Raw genomic sequence first — 14,958 nt, 5'->3', positions numbered from 1 at the left:
CTGCTATACAAACCTCTCCTTTTGAACTTCTCTATGGTTATCCTCCACCTTTGAATTTGCCATATTTGCCAGGAGATTCTGATGTTGCATCTATTGAAGATATCTTCTTGTTGCGTGAATTCAAACTCCAACTGGCAAAGTTTCGCCTCACTCGAGCTCAGCAAAGAATGCAGCCTCAGGCTAATGCTCATAGGTCTGACAGACATTTACAAATGGGTGACCGGGTCTATGTGAAGCTTCATCCCTATAGATAATCTTCCTTATCCGCCTCCCCTTATCATAAACTAACATCTTGCTACTTTGGCCCCTATCCTATTGTTGAGAAGATTAGTGTTGTTGCCTACAAGTTGTTGCTACATCCTGAAGTTCTGATCCATCCTACTTTTCACATCTCCCAGCTCAAGTTCTGTCATGAGATACCTGCTGAGATAGTGCATCCTCCCGTGGTTGATTTGGCCAGTCGTTTTTGCCCCACTCCTAAGCTAGTACTTCAGAGAGGGTTGATCAAGCAAGGCAATGAGGTTGTTGCCCAGTGACTTGTGAAATGGACAGGTTTGGATGCATTCTATGCCATTTGGGAGCTCGCGTCTGCTCTTAAGGCTCGCTTTCCTTCCTTCACCCTCGAGGACTAGGGTGTTCTTCAACCGGGGGGTATTGATACACATTGCGGGGGAAAAGTGGTTATCACTTGAGTCACACTTTTTACATTTTTGCATTTAGTTTTTGCATTTCTTTAGCATGTTTTAGTCTTATAAATAGCAAGTATTCAAAATGTAAACCATCGAGAATATTGTATTGGATCTAAGCTCTCTCTTCTCTCAATTCTGCCTCTTTCTTCTCCCCATTCTTATGTTATTCCTTTATTTGCACTGTTCCATTGGCTTGGTACCTCGATTTTGGTATCAAGCTAGAACACACTAATTGCAATTCCCATATAAAAATTGGATTGTCTTGCTAAGAGCCTTGAATTGTTAAGAGTTTCAATCAAATCCTGATTTTTTTTTTTTTATCTCAAACTAGTCGATGGACTTATTCCAAATTTCCTGTTTTTCTTCGCTCTTCCATAGTGTTTGCACAAAATCAGTCACGTATTCCAGACTTGTCCTAGGTAGTTACCACTTCTACTGATTGTGTACAATATGACTTACATTGTCAAGAGTTAATTTCCGTTGGTGGTAAATAGCTAAAATTTCAATCAAGTCCATAATCAAAGACATCTTTATAGTGCTTTCAAATCATCAAATTAATAGTCGTTAATTCGTTTTGATACTTACGATAAATACGGAAACGTGATCAATTTATAGTCGTCAATTTCTGCGCGTCATCCTACACATTTTCAGTATACATTTTGTACATATTCAAGATGAAAAAAAAAGGAGAAAAAGAAGAAGAAGAAAGTGTCGATTTCCAAAGATAAAGATAAGAGGACAAAAATGAAAAGAAAAGAGTACGTGTAACGCTGGGAAACCAGAGAAGAGGGCCAACGCCACACGAACCCAGCACCAAATATCTCTCCAGCCAATGGCTGTTAACTTCTCTCCTGTCCCCGATATCCAGAATCACCGCCTCGTCCCCTTATTTTCCACCAGTACTTTCTCATTTTTCGATCTTTCTAATAATTCAACAAATTACAAACCAAAAACAACGAAATACAGTATCATCTCGGTTAGCAACCAAGTTACAAATATTTTCACTTTCACACACACACACACACTCACACTGTTTGGTGCAACTGCTAAATTCAGGTACAATAAGCTGAACAACTCACCCGAGATCTTCGTACTACTCATGTTTGATATATATTTGATTTGATTATTCTTAGTTGCTCTAAATTACTGCAAATCTGCAGTTTCTCTCGTAATGATCGCCTTGCACGTTTCCTCGTTGTTGCATTCTCTCTTGTGTTTTCTAGCTGTTGCATTGGATCGCACAAGTTCATAAATTATTGGCATTCAACTTTATTCAAACTTGTAACAGTAACAGCTTATATATTTTTACGTTAATTCTATTCATGAATCATGACGATGTGTTTTAGCAATTTGTTCGTGTCTTACCTGTTTGTGTATTGTGAATTCCACTTAGTGAATATAGATGATTAAGAATTCTTAGCACGACTTCATTGAGGTTTAGGAATAAAAATGAGCAGAGATTTCCTTCTTTTTATAGGTGTATTTCCTGCTTCCTGCACCTCACTGGTTTTCTTTTCTCATCAAAAATTAAGAAAATTAAACAAGTGGATTAGTCAGATAACTTGATTGTCCGAATTCTCTGCTTACTATCCATATTTTAGAAACTAATCCTCTCTTTTGTTATAGCTTGACAAGTGGGAGATAAATTCAAGAAACAGCCTGGTCATCAGCTGCTATGGTTGTAATTCAGCTATCTTGTTAATAGTCTTGGCTTTTAGAAAGTTATAGCCCTCACCTCATGATGGCCATTATTGGACTCAGTGCTGGAAACAGAATCCTAAGCTCTTCCTTCAGTTATTCTGATCTTACTGAAAAGTTATCTTGTGCTAGTGATCCTTGCCATCAGTTTCCTTCTACTAAGAATGTGATCAATGCTAAGAAGTCATCTAATTATAGCCCTAGTTATGTTTCCAATCGGAAAAAGCAGTCCGTTAAGGCTCTTAAAGAGCATGTAGACATTGCATCTAATCGTGATTCCGATACGGAGCCATGGGTTCAAATGTTCAAACAGTTGCAGAATGGCAGCTGTAGCGAAGAAGATTCGGTGGAGGTTCTTCTTCTGCTGCAGAAATCTATGCTTGAAAAGCAATGGAATCTTTCCGCTGAGAAGGCAATGACAGATTCTCTGCAAAATGAAAAGAACTCTAAGAAGAAGATGCAGATCACTTGTTCAGGGACGTCTGCTAGGCGGAGGAGAATGGATACGCGCAAAAGAGATCTACTTCCGAAAAATTCAGCCATATCAAATAGTTCAAGCAAGCGACTGAGACCTGTTATCGGTCCAGAGCTACTACAAAACCGTTCAAAAGGTTACATAAATGGTGTAGTAGGCCAAGAATTGCTGACACACACGGAAGTGGTGCAACTATCCAAAAAAATCAAATTTGGTCTTTATTTAGAAGAGCAGAAATCCAGGTACCGCGCTCTCAACTCCATCCATGATCCAACTCTACCACCCCTACTTTCTCAAACATTGTATGAGACTTTCATAGTGAAAATGACTATAAAGAACTTAAGAAAATTTGTAGAAAGAGTGAAATGAACTATGAAAGAGAACTGTATGAATTACCCTCTTATGTTTGACCCACGAGAAACACACAGGTTAATCCCTCTTCTCAAATACCCGCCAAACGTTTTGTTCCCGAGATTCTCCAACTATGCTTTATACATTTTTCTAAATACATCTCTTTCACAAATTTGGAGGTCAAATTGCTACGAATGTTATTGTAAAGCTTGAAACCCAATATAAGAAGTTGTCATGCCCTTGTGAATGTTGTCAGATTGAACCACATTTAAGCCGGTGTTATGTTGCCAGTGTTTACTAGCTTCCTTATCTAATAAAAAATGGAGTAAGAGGTAATTAAAAAAATTGGAGGCGGAATGCTGGAGAAGAAATGGTACTTTACTTCATTATGTACACCTCTGTGTTTAGATATTCTAGAGAATTCCTTACTCCTTAGCATGTCTCCCTCTATAATGGTCAAAATGTAGCTGTGCTTTCTTGAAGGCTGTGGTTTCAACCTTAATGACAGCTTACACTCTCAAAGGGAAAATGTTAATAAAATTGGAGTTGATGTGTTGGACTGGGATTTTCAGCTACAATTTGAAAGTTTCTTCTGGTTTTTTTGTCCAATGACTTCCATCGACATGTTCTAGAGAAGACTTACCCAGCTTGTTTACTACATGGAAAATTTTAGGCTGAAGGAAAGATTGGGATGTGAACCTTCTGACGATCAACTCGCGGTTTCCTTGAAAATATCTCGTGCTGATTTACGATCTACATTAATAGAGTGTTCCTTGGCTAGAGAAAAGCTTGCGATGAGCAATGTTCGTCTTGTCATGTCAATTGCACAAAGATATGATACCACCGGTACCGAAATGTCTGACCTCATTCAGGTAAGTTTTTACTGTATGAACAAAAGTTACAGGTGCAGAACTTCTTGCACTTGTGCATTGGTCAATATACTGTAAAATGAAAATTGCCACTTCTTGAGGAAAATTCTTTCATTTGCATGTAGGGGGGCCTTATTGGACTACTTCGTGGAATAGAGAAATTTGATCACTCAAGAGGATTCAAAATCTCAACTTATGTTTATTGGTGGATTCGCCAGGTGACAATGAGATCACCATTTAGTTTTTGTTTTTTTCTAGGACAACACAAGTTTGTAATATCATCATGACCATTCATTACCTTTTTCCGCAATTCACAGGGCGTCTCCAGAGCATTAGTTGAGAACTCACGAACCTTAAGATTGCCGATACATCTACATGAAAGACTGAGTTTGATCCGTAATGCAAAAATCAAGCTTAAAGAGAATGGAATAACTCCATCAATCGAGGTAAGTCGTGTCAAAATGAATTGATCAGCATATTCTGAATGTTGCTTACAAAGTTAATTGTAAAATATTACACTTTCTTCTAATTTGCTTGTGCTTCTCTGGAACTATCAGAAAATAGCTGAATGCCTTAACATGTCCCAGAAGAAAATCAGGAATGCAACTGAGGTATGATTATCTTATAGCTTTTAGCATTTCCAGTTCATATTGTATAAAATTGCTTTTAAAATATTTCTTCTTCTAGGCATGCAGCAAGGTGTTTTCACTTGATAGGGAAGCATTTCCCTCTTTAAATGGCCTTCCTGGAGAAACACTTCACAGCGTAAGTCCAAACCCAAATCCTTGCGAAAATGTCTAGATTTGAGTTTGACAGCTTCTGGATTTACTAAATAATCCATGACTGCTGGCATCCCAAATTGTACATATTAACTTTCTGACAGATATTTTGATTTGATAACTAAGGACATTGGCTATTACAAATTTAAGATTCAACTTCCATAGATTGAGATAAACTATTACAGTAAAACTATTAGTTACTCGTTATCAGAGAGAGATACAATGTTGACAACACTAAAAGTATATTGTGTATTATCACCCAGAGTAGGGGAAGACTTAACTACTATCAATCTACTGGAGATATTTGAACCCAATATCTTAAGGTTTTAGGCCTTTTTTTAGCCATTTCTTCACCACTGACTAATGTTTCATAGCCTTCTTTCTTCTGCAGTACATTGCTGATAATCGCCTGGAGAACATCCCGTGGCATGGAGTTGATGAATGGATGCTCAAGGTAAAATTTATCATGACAATCCTCACAATTTATTATTAAATATTGAATATATGAATGGTATTTAGTAAGATACTTGTGATCATAAATCTATGAATTTTAACAAAATCAAACTTCTGAGGTATCTGTTTTCTGTTATCCCCTCCCTCAAATTACGGATGAATTAGTATTGGTTGCACCCTGGTAGATGCATGCCTGAAAGATTAGTAGTGGCAATTAGTTCTACTATTGTAGCATTATCTCCCTGAGATGAGTCTTTCCTCCTTGAGTCAAAATAAGGTTCAATATCAATACATCAACTCAGAATGATGGTTAATTTACGAATCATAATTTCGTGCAGGAAGTATGATCTTGGCATATATTCCTTGTACCTTTAGATCATTATATTTGATAGTGGCGCTACCATGAAATCTTGTTCTCTTGAAGTCCCTTCTTTCTGTGTTGCTGTGTTTTTTCTAACAATTATAACTGCGGTTCAATCCCAAATTAGTTAGGGTCATGTTTATGAATCATCGTTAACCCTATCACTTCATTTAGACCCATAGTAATCCAATATTTGAAGATTTAGGTTCTCTAGCACCAGAAGTTCTCTAATTTTCTACTCTCATACAAATCTCTAACATGACTAACGGAATCCTAGTACACTAAACCTGAATCAAAACTAAATGTAAAGTTTATATGGATCTTTTTCTTCTATTGTGCATCGTTTTGTGCTAACTTTGCATGATTCCAAGAGAGTGTAGGTCTTTCTAGACAACTTCCTTCCATGTTTTTCCTGGTTTTTCTATTCTTATCTCAGGGAAGGAAGGCTTGATGTATTTTAATGCTCTATTAAATTCGCAAGGCATGTACATTACTACACATTGGTAGTAAGGATAACACACCGACTTATAGGTTAATTTGGGTCAAAGGGTAAGAGGATACATGTGACTGTCTATCTTGCTTCTACCTACCTACCTACCTATGCTTTCCATTGAATGGGTGTCTGCTGGTCTTACCTTCTTCTATGCTGCATTGTTTTCTTCTCTTATTATTATCAAGATGTAAACTTGACTCAGAGAGTAAACGACTTAATGTGTCTGAGTTCTCTATAAGTTATGCAAAGCATGAGTGTAACTATGAATTAATGGCAATGAATATGTTTCGACTGGTGTCGAAATTGGTTCAGAGGACAAAATTGTACCTTCTGGAATATATTCATCATGTGCTTCTATATACTCTTGTAATGCAAGAGAACACTTCTGAGGTTCATTTGTGTATAACTTCTGGCTTCTTCCTGAATTCATAGACTGCTGGTGAAGAAATCATTACTGATTTTATATCTTTTACAGGATGAAGTAAACAACCTCATCTCTTCAACTCTTAGAGAACGCGAGAGAGAGATTATCCGACTGTATTATGGTCTAGACAATGAGTGTCTTACCTGGGAGGATATTAGTAGAAGGTAAGAGTCCTAAGAACATTGGTTGCTTACTACTTGTCAGTGGATATTACTTTTCCCATCAAGACTATGGCATCATACAGCAGGTTATGCTGATCGAGAACCTATTTTTGAACAAAGTTCTAGTTAACACGATTCTTTAGAATGCTTATCGCACATATTCTTGGTAGCTCGTTTTCGTGGGGTATCTGTATTTTGGAAGTGTGTTGCTTCATTCTTCTTTTATCTCCTGGAAGATAAAAAAAAATGAATATCATTGGATTGGCATAATCAACCATGTTAATTCTGAGAATGAATTTAGTCAGTAGTTAGCTAAGGATAAAGAAAAAATGTACATGTCTAAATTCGTAACAATCATCAATTTAAACATGATCTGAAAATTTATAGCATTGAAGTTTCTTATTATGTAGACATTTTCATCTTTCGTATGTTGACTGATATATCTATATGTTGAACAGTTGTTCTAAATGCTATTTTTCGTTCTTTACAGGATAGGTTTGTCCAGAGAAAGGGTCAGGCAGGTTGGATTAGTTGCACTTGAGAAATTAAAACATGCTGCCAGGAGAAGACGATTAGACGCAATGTTGGTTGAACATTGAGTACGCATGCTGAAGACCAAACTACAAATGAACTGTACATAAAATGAAAGGAAACTTGCATCTCCAATTATTTTCCTGATGGTGAGAACAGATGAAGATCTAAGGGACCTTCTTCACCATCCGCTCCCTTCTCAAGCCTCCAGGCGAGTCAGAAAGATGTAGTGAAGATTTTTGTGCATCATCCTTAATAAAAAAAAATTATTTTGTGCCTCATATACTTTAGGATGTGTCTGTGTTTATTGAGATAGGAGATAGTGTAAAGCAGATACTGTATATATGTTCTTTGTACTTGTTTCATATACTTGATGTGATAATGTCCATTGACTTCTATGTTAATTTGACTTTGTACATTATATTAGTGAATAGTGATAACAAAATATTGATAAAATTTTTACATAAAAGTGAAAACTTGAAAAGTTAATGAATTTGAATCTTGAAAAAATATTAGTGAAATCGGGACAATATTTTGAAATATAAATGGGACGGAGTAGTTCTGAGTATGTTTCTATTTGGCCAAATTAGTATTTGGATGCAACAATGGCTTCTATTCAGATCGAACTTTGAGCTGTTGGCATGAGTTGCCACTTGATAAAACCCAGAGGAATAGCCGACTAATTTCCTCGGAGATATTGATTTGGTGTTTGCTGTAGATAATATACTCCATGAAGCATTGCCCCTTGCAAAAGAAAGTTATTAGGATACTTTCAATTACTTTACCCTGACCAGATAGAATTTAAAAAAGAAAAACAGAGTACCCTTCCAACAAGAGTAGAAGTCTTAAGTACGACGATCAAATTATTTCCTTTGCATTCTTAAACTCTACGAATATCAAATTTTTGTATTTCAAAAACTACATAATAATATGACTCTTATAACCATATTTTTAATAGATTATTGAACACTTTATAATTGAAGAAAAACCATTTAATCTTTAGAATATAGAATAAAGTATATGAGGTATATATTTCAATTTAGAAGAATTCCGCATTGAGCTCTATTACTAGCACGAACGTTATAGGTATTTAGCAGATATTCATCTCTCCTTATTTCCAACCAGCTTCATTCAAAGCTCTTCAAATTTGTTTCTCCACTACGACCCATAGAAGCTACACAAGCACTACCTGTATACATTTTAAAAACCGTCCCGTCTATCTAATTTTACAAGCTACACAAGCAAAACCTGTATACATTTAAGTTATCTGCCCCAAAGGAAGTTACAGTTTATACTTTGCATTCTACAAGGTTCCGTAGAGCGGTGAAAATCTCAAAAAAAATATAGAGATCGTAGTCCTTATTCTTACAAACAAGTTGACTATAGTACATGGCAGAGATTACACATTGGCTCACAAGCAGTAATCTAGCTTGTAGCTCTAAAACAACATGATTAGCCATGTCCTAAATTAGGTTCAAAGGAAGAAAAGAAAAACTTGGTCAAATTCCTCGGGATGCCTACTGGCTGAGAGCAATCATTTGCTATTCAGTATCTTGATAAACAGATTAGTAGTTAACTATGATGACTCCTTCATTCAATGTCATCAATCCAGTCACCGTATATTTTACTAATCTTATCGGGGCCTTTCCATTTTTGAAAGAGCCTTTGGCCAGGCCTCTCAACTATGCTACTCGGCCTTTGTACCTGAACACCCTGCCCTAGATGATAAACATCTGTGTGGAGCGCTGAAATGGTTGAGGGCACTGTACTTTCCGTTGTCTTAAATGAACTTCCTCCCTGCTTTAAATCTGGAGGAACAGAAAGAGAATCTTTGCCTTCTGTTTCAACAGGCCCTCCACCAAATCTGTTCAGTTCTGTCACAAAATAGCAAGAGTTAGTAGTTAGCACATGATCAACGAAACATCCAACATAATGTTGTTGTCTAGTCCAATGAAACCCAACAGCTTTAGCTAAGGTAAAAGAAGACCTCCGAACAATTAACTGAAAGATGGCCAAACAATTAGACATTTAAAAGTCCAGGCATATAGGTTTTAAGATTATGCAGAATCCCTTACCCTAAACCATAATATTTCATTCAGGTCTCTACCCTACAAAACCAAACCCAGTTCATACTTCTAATAGTACCGACTTTAAATCAACATTTAACTGCTTCACTGACGCTTCGTAAGGTTCTTTTAATAGCACAATCCCATCATGATTATGTCTGCATTTTAGTTAAATTTATGACATTGATACCAAAAAGCTCTTCCTATAGTTGTCACTTGTCAGTACAAAAGCATTGCATAAAACATACACCATCAAGTTCCAGTACATTTCTGTCTTCTTCCTTTTTTTGAGGGAAAAAAATTAATTGGTATTTAGTACCTGGAATACAGTAATCTATATTGCTTAACTTGCAGTCCGGAATAATCTAATTTCTAAGATATTTCACAATTCCTGCTGAAGTTTCTAGATTCTTCCACATCCAAGGTCTTATGACTCTTTGCGAACTTCCAATTAACCTTTCTGGGCAACTCCTTCTACTGAACATATTCTTCAAAATCTTCACTTAGAAATTCATCCAAGTCCTTGCAGCTCATCAACCAAATAACAAGATTTAGAAATTCAATTTCATCGATTAACTTTCTTTCTTTCTTTTTCTTTTTTTTTTGGATATAATAAATAAGATCCATCCCCCAACCCAGGAGCACACAATGCCTTTTTCCCTCTTTGCTCCCTAAACTCGTATCCAACATCATGGTTGGGTGTTGAGAACTCTTTCCACTAGGTTATCGCTCCTTTTTATCAATTTCATCTAACTTACACAAAAGGAAGAAAAACTTGATTTCATCCTGAATTAATATATAAAGAAATTCAATGGAGAATAATGAATATCATACCATTTGGAGTTACTATTCATTTCCCTTGTTTTTGGATAAGTACATGTTCAACCATCATTTCTCTTTTTTTCTTTGAGATAACTTGATATCTCATTGATGTTGTGGCGAAGCAGGCGTAAACAAGAAGTATACCAAAAATTAGAGCATACAAAATGATATGTTTCTCTACGAAGGACAACCAATCGTTTAAACACATAGGAAACTCCAGGGTACACCGAAAATTAATAAAAATAAGAGGAATGCCCTGATCTGAGAGAAGTTGTATTTTATCCCTTTGACACAGGTATTTATTAAAGCCTTAGTCAATGTAAAGTCGTACATGTTTACCCAATAGTCTATCCACATCAATAGAAATGCAATGAGTTAGGAGGGAAGGCATTTAACAGATGGCCTCATCTATAGCAATATTGATAAAAAACAAGGACAACGATGAGAGTGAGTTTATTTACTAACTAGACTAGCCGAGAACAAGAAAATTCAGGTTGATTGATATGGCAAACAGGAGTAAGATAACATACAGAAGTAACTAAAATCATAACGCGGACGACATTACCCAGTAAACCTAGAATGGAACACCCAGCAATCATACCCATCAAATTACTAATCTTCTATCTATCCAACAACTGGATTGTAGACAAGCATGTTCCCTGATTTCCTTTTCCCACCAAAATTCGCAACATTCTCTGATTAGTGCTTCATAGGTTGTAAAACTCCTGTAGGTGTAGCAGAGAGGTTGCAAGAGAGGTAAATTCTTCCCTTGCTGTCATCAGAGTTTAAAAGGGTCTGCTAGTTTGTGGCTTCAACAGAAGAGGAGATAGAGTTGCTGGGGAAGTGATGGTGAGCATAACATAAGAGAAAAAGAGATTCAAAAGTCGTAGGAACAGATGGAAAGATAGATCAGAGGACTAGTGGACTAGTGGGGCACAGTTTTTTTATTGATAACTGGAGAAATCGCTGAGGACTAGTGGCGCACAGTTTGAAATTCGATGGGTAATGGGCTCGCTCCTTACAATTCTCCACTTAAATAGCAAGCTTTGTCTACAGCAAGGTTCAAACCCGTGATGTACGCCAAACCTGCACATCAACATGTTGCACTCTTACCACTAAATCAAAGCCCTAGGGACTACTACTGTGCCTTCACAAAAAATGTGTTGTTAAAGTTCCTCGCCAGATACTCAATTTGGGAGCATTTCCTAGATATTAACTACAGAAGGGCAAATATAAAATTCCCATTTTCCATGAAAATGAACATAGAAATTGACAAAATCTTCCAAAGTGAACATACTATAAATCTCTTCATAATTGTACTCTTCTTCTAAGTTCAACCTTTTTATTTATTTTATTTTTATATGAAGTACTCTACTTGTAATCTTCTTTCAGGGTGCTGCCTTGGAGTTATTTCAAAATAAATTACTTCCAATGTATTTGATGCCACCTCATCATTTACACAAACAGAATGCTACAAGAAAAAGCTAATAAGCATGTCACATAAAGTTAGTTCTCCCTTTAATACAGGGGCAAAGGTCAAAGACTCGAGCTTATCCCTGAAAAAAAAAAGGTCAGAGACTCGAGAGAAATTTGATCAATCTTCTCAGTTATACCAATCCTAATATTGATAGTTGTGTTATAGCATGTGGCATCACAGAGTACGAAGAGACTGGTTTACCTGAACCAAACTGGTGGAAGTAAGTCTAGTCCCATCTACTAAAATGGTATATGAAATCCTTAAACTATTGATAAATTCAGCTACTTTCATAAGTATTAAAGTCATCCAATAATGAACACAGGAAATTCAGTCTCTTTCCTGAGTACTTTCAGCTTTTCAAATTCCCTTTTAGACTTTTGAGATAAGATGATAAGATAACTTGCTTTCCGCTGTAGAAGATAAAGGGAACCTTAATACACTTATGAACTAGCATTTTCACCTAAATGAAATTTAACCAAGCAGATCAATATCCCAGCAAGCCAAAATCAATCATAAATTATCAATCTTCACCATTCTCATTGTAAACACCCCTATACTAGAAATAAGCAAAAACTAAGATCCATACCTGCCACACCATGAGCAAAATGACACTTGCTGCCAAATGGGCAATAACCAGTGGTCTCCCACTTATTACAAATTCTCGTCTTCCAGTTTGAAGGCTTTAGGGTTGTTCCGGTAGCATTATTACCAAATCCACCAACAGTAGGAGTCACACTTATAGCAACACTTTCTCTAGCTCGTGATTGTTCATCATGAAGGAAAGTACAACTATCTCCATAAGGACATCCTTCTTCAGTGTAGAACTTCTTGCAATGCCTCCCTTTAGCGGACCTCTGAGACTCCACGCGCAAATCAGGAGAAGTCAATATTGGTATCTGGTGTTCTTCTCTTGGTTCCACAGCCAGTACTCCTCCTCCTCCTCCTCCCCGCTCACTTTCATGTGCAGCCACTATGTCTTGCCAATTAGGAGGTGGTTTGCGAAGCTCCTCTATTCCATGAGCGAAGTTACAATTAGTAATGTACGGGCAGACACCCGCACGGAACTTACAACACAATTTAGTTTTATAGAACATCTTTCCGATTGCTTTAGAGCTACTGGTAACTATATCGCGGGGATCTAAACCTTGCACATTCCTAGATTTCTTGTTGGGAGGCTCACTCCCAGACCGGTTCTGGGAATTGGAAGGAGTTTCATTACTGTTCCAGTCTCTATAATCATCCTCAGTAGCCCAAACCGCCTGGTCGGAAAAATTAGGACCCCAACTGCCAAAACCACCACTACTGGTTGTTGAATCTTGGATCATATTCCCTACAGCAAAACCAGCTTCACCCATAAAATCCATCAAAACAGCAGATCTGACCACCCAAGAGGTTCAATTCCCAAAACAGATAAAATGACATACAAAAACAAGAAAGCTGAAACTATGGGAAAGAAGATTTACTCACTGATAATAGCTATAGCTCTAAACATATACTACCCAAAAGAATGAGAAAAAACGAACCTCAAGCCAACAAAAACATCACAACCCACTTAGTGGCCAGGAAGAGAAGAGAAAAAAAGTTACTAAATTTAGAAACTTTATTTTTTGAAAATAAGGGGTTGGAAGCTAAAAATCCTACCTTTTTCAATTGGAGAATAGCTACAGTACAATGTAAGCTTTCACCAAGCGACCACGCCCTAATTCAAATTGCATAAAGAAAAAGTATAGTACAACAAGTAATTAAACAAGAAAAAAAGAAGATTAACCAACTCGTTCTAAAATACAATGTCAATTCTAAACCCTAAGTTTTAGTAAGAGAACACAAATTAGGGAATTGGAGTTAGTGTTATCCAAATGATTCTTGTAAAGGAAAGTAGCAGTTAATTGAAGTGATCTCAGATAAGGAAACAAAATCTGGAGACTAAATTGCATTTTAAAGAGATCAGATTACGGGTATCGAGTTTTGCTGGTCAAAAATGAGAGGAAAAGGAGTGGTGGTGGTGGGTCCCCTCGTCATTGCCCCTTATCTCCTCAAAAGACCGACGGAAGAGGAGCTTACCCAGTTACTCCATCCGTTCGAAGTACATAATTAAGGCGTTTCGACATAAAGAATTGTACAATTCAAAAAAAAAAATTAAAAATGATATTTGAAAATTAGTGTTGTGTTTGAGCATAAATATAACTTTGAACTAAGTGAAAATTTTGAAAAACAACGTTTTGGAATTTATTAAATTTTTCAAAATTTAAAATTCATCGTCAATGCCAAACACCGATTCGAAAAAAAAGTGAAAAACTTTTCATGGCTAAACGATCTCTAAAGTAATTCCATGTTTTTCTTTCGAATTTGGAATTTCACTAAAATGCCTTAGAGTTATGTGACCAGGATGTCATGGGTTCGAGCCGTGCAAACAGCCTCTTGCAGAAATGTAGGGTAAGGCTGCATACGATAGACCCTTGTGGTCCGGTCCTTCCTCGGACCCCGTACATAGCGGGAGCTTAGTGTACTGGGCTGCTCCTCTTTACTAAAATGACTTGAGCCGAGAGTCTATCGGAAACAGCCTCTCTACCTTGTGGAAATGAGACCAGGTAGCCACTTTTAATCATGTTGTTTAAATATATCCACAGTTTACAATGTATTTAAAGATTGACCAATTTTGCTCAAACTTTAGGACACGACGTCCTAGAGTTTAAACCTCAAAATTCATACTTCAGGACATCGTGTCCTAAGGTTCAAAAATTGTGTCCAAAAGTTCGAATCTTATATCTAGAATTTTAAATTAGTGGTTCAGAAATTCAGGACATTAGCAGCTCAAAAATTTAGGACACTAAGTCCTGATTTTCCAAATTTACTTCCTCAAAATTCAAACTTCAGGACATCGTGTCCTAAAATTGGAAAATTTTATCAAGAAGTTCGAATATTGTGTCCTGAATTTTAAATTAGTAGTTCAGAAATTCATGATACTTAGTCCTGAATTTCAAATTAGCAGCTCAAAAATTCAAGACACTATGTCTTGAATTTTTAAATTCAGGATACTTAGTCCTGAAGTTTGAGTGATTTGGCTAATCTTTAAATACATTATAAATTGTAGATATATTTTAAATAGCGGGCTTAAAAGTGACTATTGTTTCACTTCGCCCCTCTGCCTTCACAAGGTAGGGGTAAGGTCTGTGTACACATTACCCTCCCCAAACCCCACTTCTAGGATTACACTGGGTCTGTTGTTGTTGTTGTTGGAATTTCACTAAATTTTGATTTGAACATGCAGTTGTGTTTGGTTATAACTATTGCAATGTATTTGGATGTATT

At 36.6% G+C, this 14,958-nt stretch overlaps 2 protein-coding genes across 3 annotated transcripts; one reads left to right on the top strand and one right to left on the bottom strand.

Moving 5' to 3' along the window:
- Positions 1–1,458: 1,458 nt before the first annotated feature.
- Positions 1,459–7,705, top strand: LOC109240997 (RNA polymerase sigma factor sigA-like). 2 transcript variants are annotated; one of them, XM_019407704.1, is made up of 10 exons: positions 1,463–1,745; positions 2,316–3,104; positions 3,887–4,085; positions 4,208–4,300; positions 4,400–4,528; positions 4,640–4,693; positions 4,770–4,847; positions 5,253–5,315; positions 6,644–6,756; positions 7,244–7,705. In XM_019407704.1, exons 2-10 carry the CDS (start codon positions 2,428–2,430, stop codon positions 7,350–7,352), a joined length of 1,515 nt encoding a protein of 504 aa, XP_019263249.1. In that variant the 5' UTR covers positions 1,463–1,745; positions 2,316–2,427; the 3' UTR covers positions 7,353–7,705. The 2 variants fall into 2 exon arrangements, with proteins under 2 accessions (XP_019263250.1, XP_019263249.1); XM_019407705.1 differs by lacking the exon at positions 6,644–6,756 and having other exon boundaries at positions 1,459–1,745.
- Positions 7,706–8,522: 817 nt separating this feature from the next.
- LOC109240996 (zinc finger CCCH domain-containing protein 12-like) lies at positions 8,523–13,727 on the bottom strand. Its single transcript, XM_019407703.1, has 2 exons — positions 12,236–13,727; positions 8,523–9,158 (listed from the first exon to the last, which is right to left on the bottom strand). The coding sequence occupies exons 1-2, from the start codon at positions 13,011–13,013 to the stop codon at positions 8,875–8,877; spliced, it is 1,062 nt and encodes a 353-aa protein (XP_019263248.1). The 5' UTR covers positions 13,014–13,727; the 3' UTR covers positions 8,523–8,874.
- Positions 13,728–14,958: the final 1,231 nt, after the last annotated feature.

This window comes from Nicotiana attenuata, unplaced genomic scaffold (genome assembly GCF_001879085.1).
Source record: "Nicotiana attenuata strain UT unplaced genomic scaffold, NIATTr2, whole genome shotgun sequence".
Classification (NCBI taxonomy): Eukaryota; Viridiplantae; Streptophyta; class Magnoliopsida; order Solanales; family Solanaceae; genus Nicotiana; species Nicotiana attenuata.
This window is presented reverse-complemented; position numbering and strand designations above follow the sequence as displayed.

What these genes read in the sequence shown, in the direction of transcription:
- LOC109240997 (XM_019407704.1), top strand. Translation starts at nt 2,428, where the DNA reads ATGATGGCCATTATTGGACTCAGTGCTGGAAACAGAATCCTAAGCTCT. An exon ending in TTGATGAATGGATGCTCAAG is followed by an intron (nt 5,316 to 6,643) that starts GTAAAATTTATC and finishes TATCTTTTACAG; the next exon opens with GATGAAGTAAACAACCTCAT. An exon ending in TGGGAGGATATTAGTAGAAG is followed by an intron (nt 6,757 to 7,243) that starts GTAAGAGTCCTA and finishes CGTTCTTTACAG; the next exon opens with GATAGGTTTGTCCAGAGAAA.
- LOC109240996 (XM_019407703.1), bottom strand. Translation starts at nt 13,013, where the DNA reads ATGGATTTTATGGGTGAAGCTGGTTTTGCTGTAGGGAATATGATCCAA. An exon ending in TTTTGCTCATGGTGTGGCAG is followed by an intron (nt 9,159 to 12,235) that starts GTATGGATCTTA and finishes ATTTTGTGACAG; the next exon opens with AACTGAACAGATTTGGTGGA.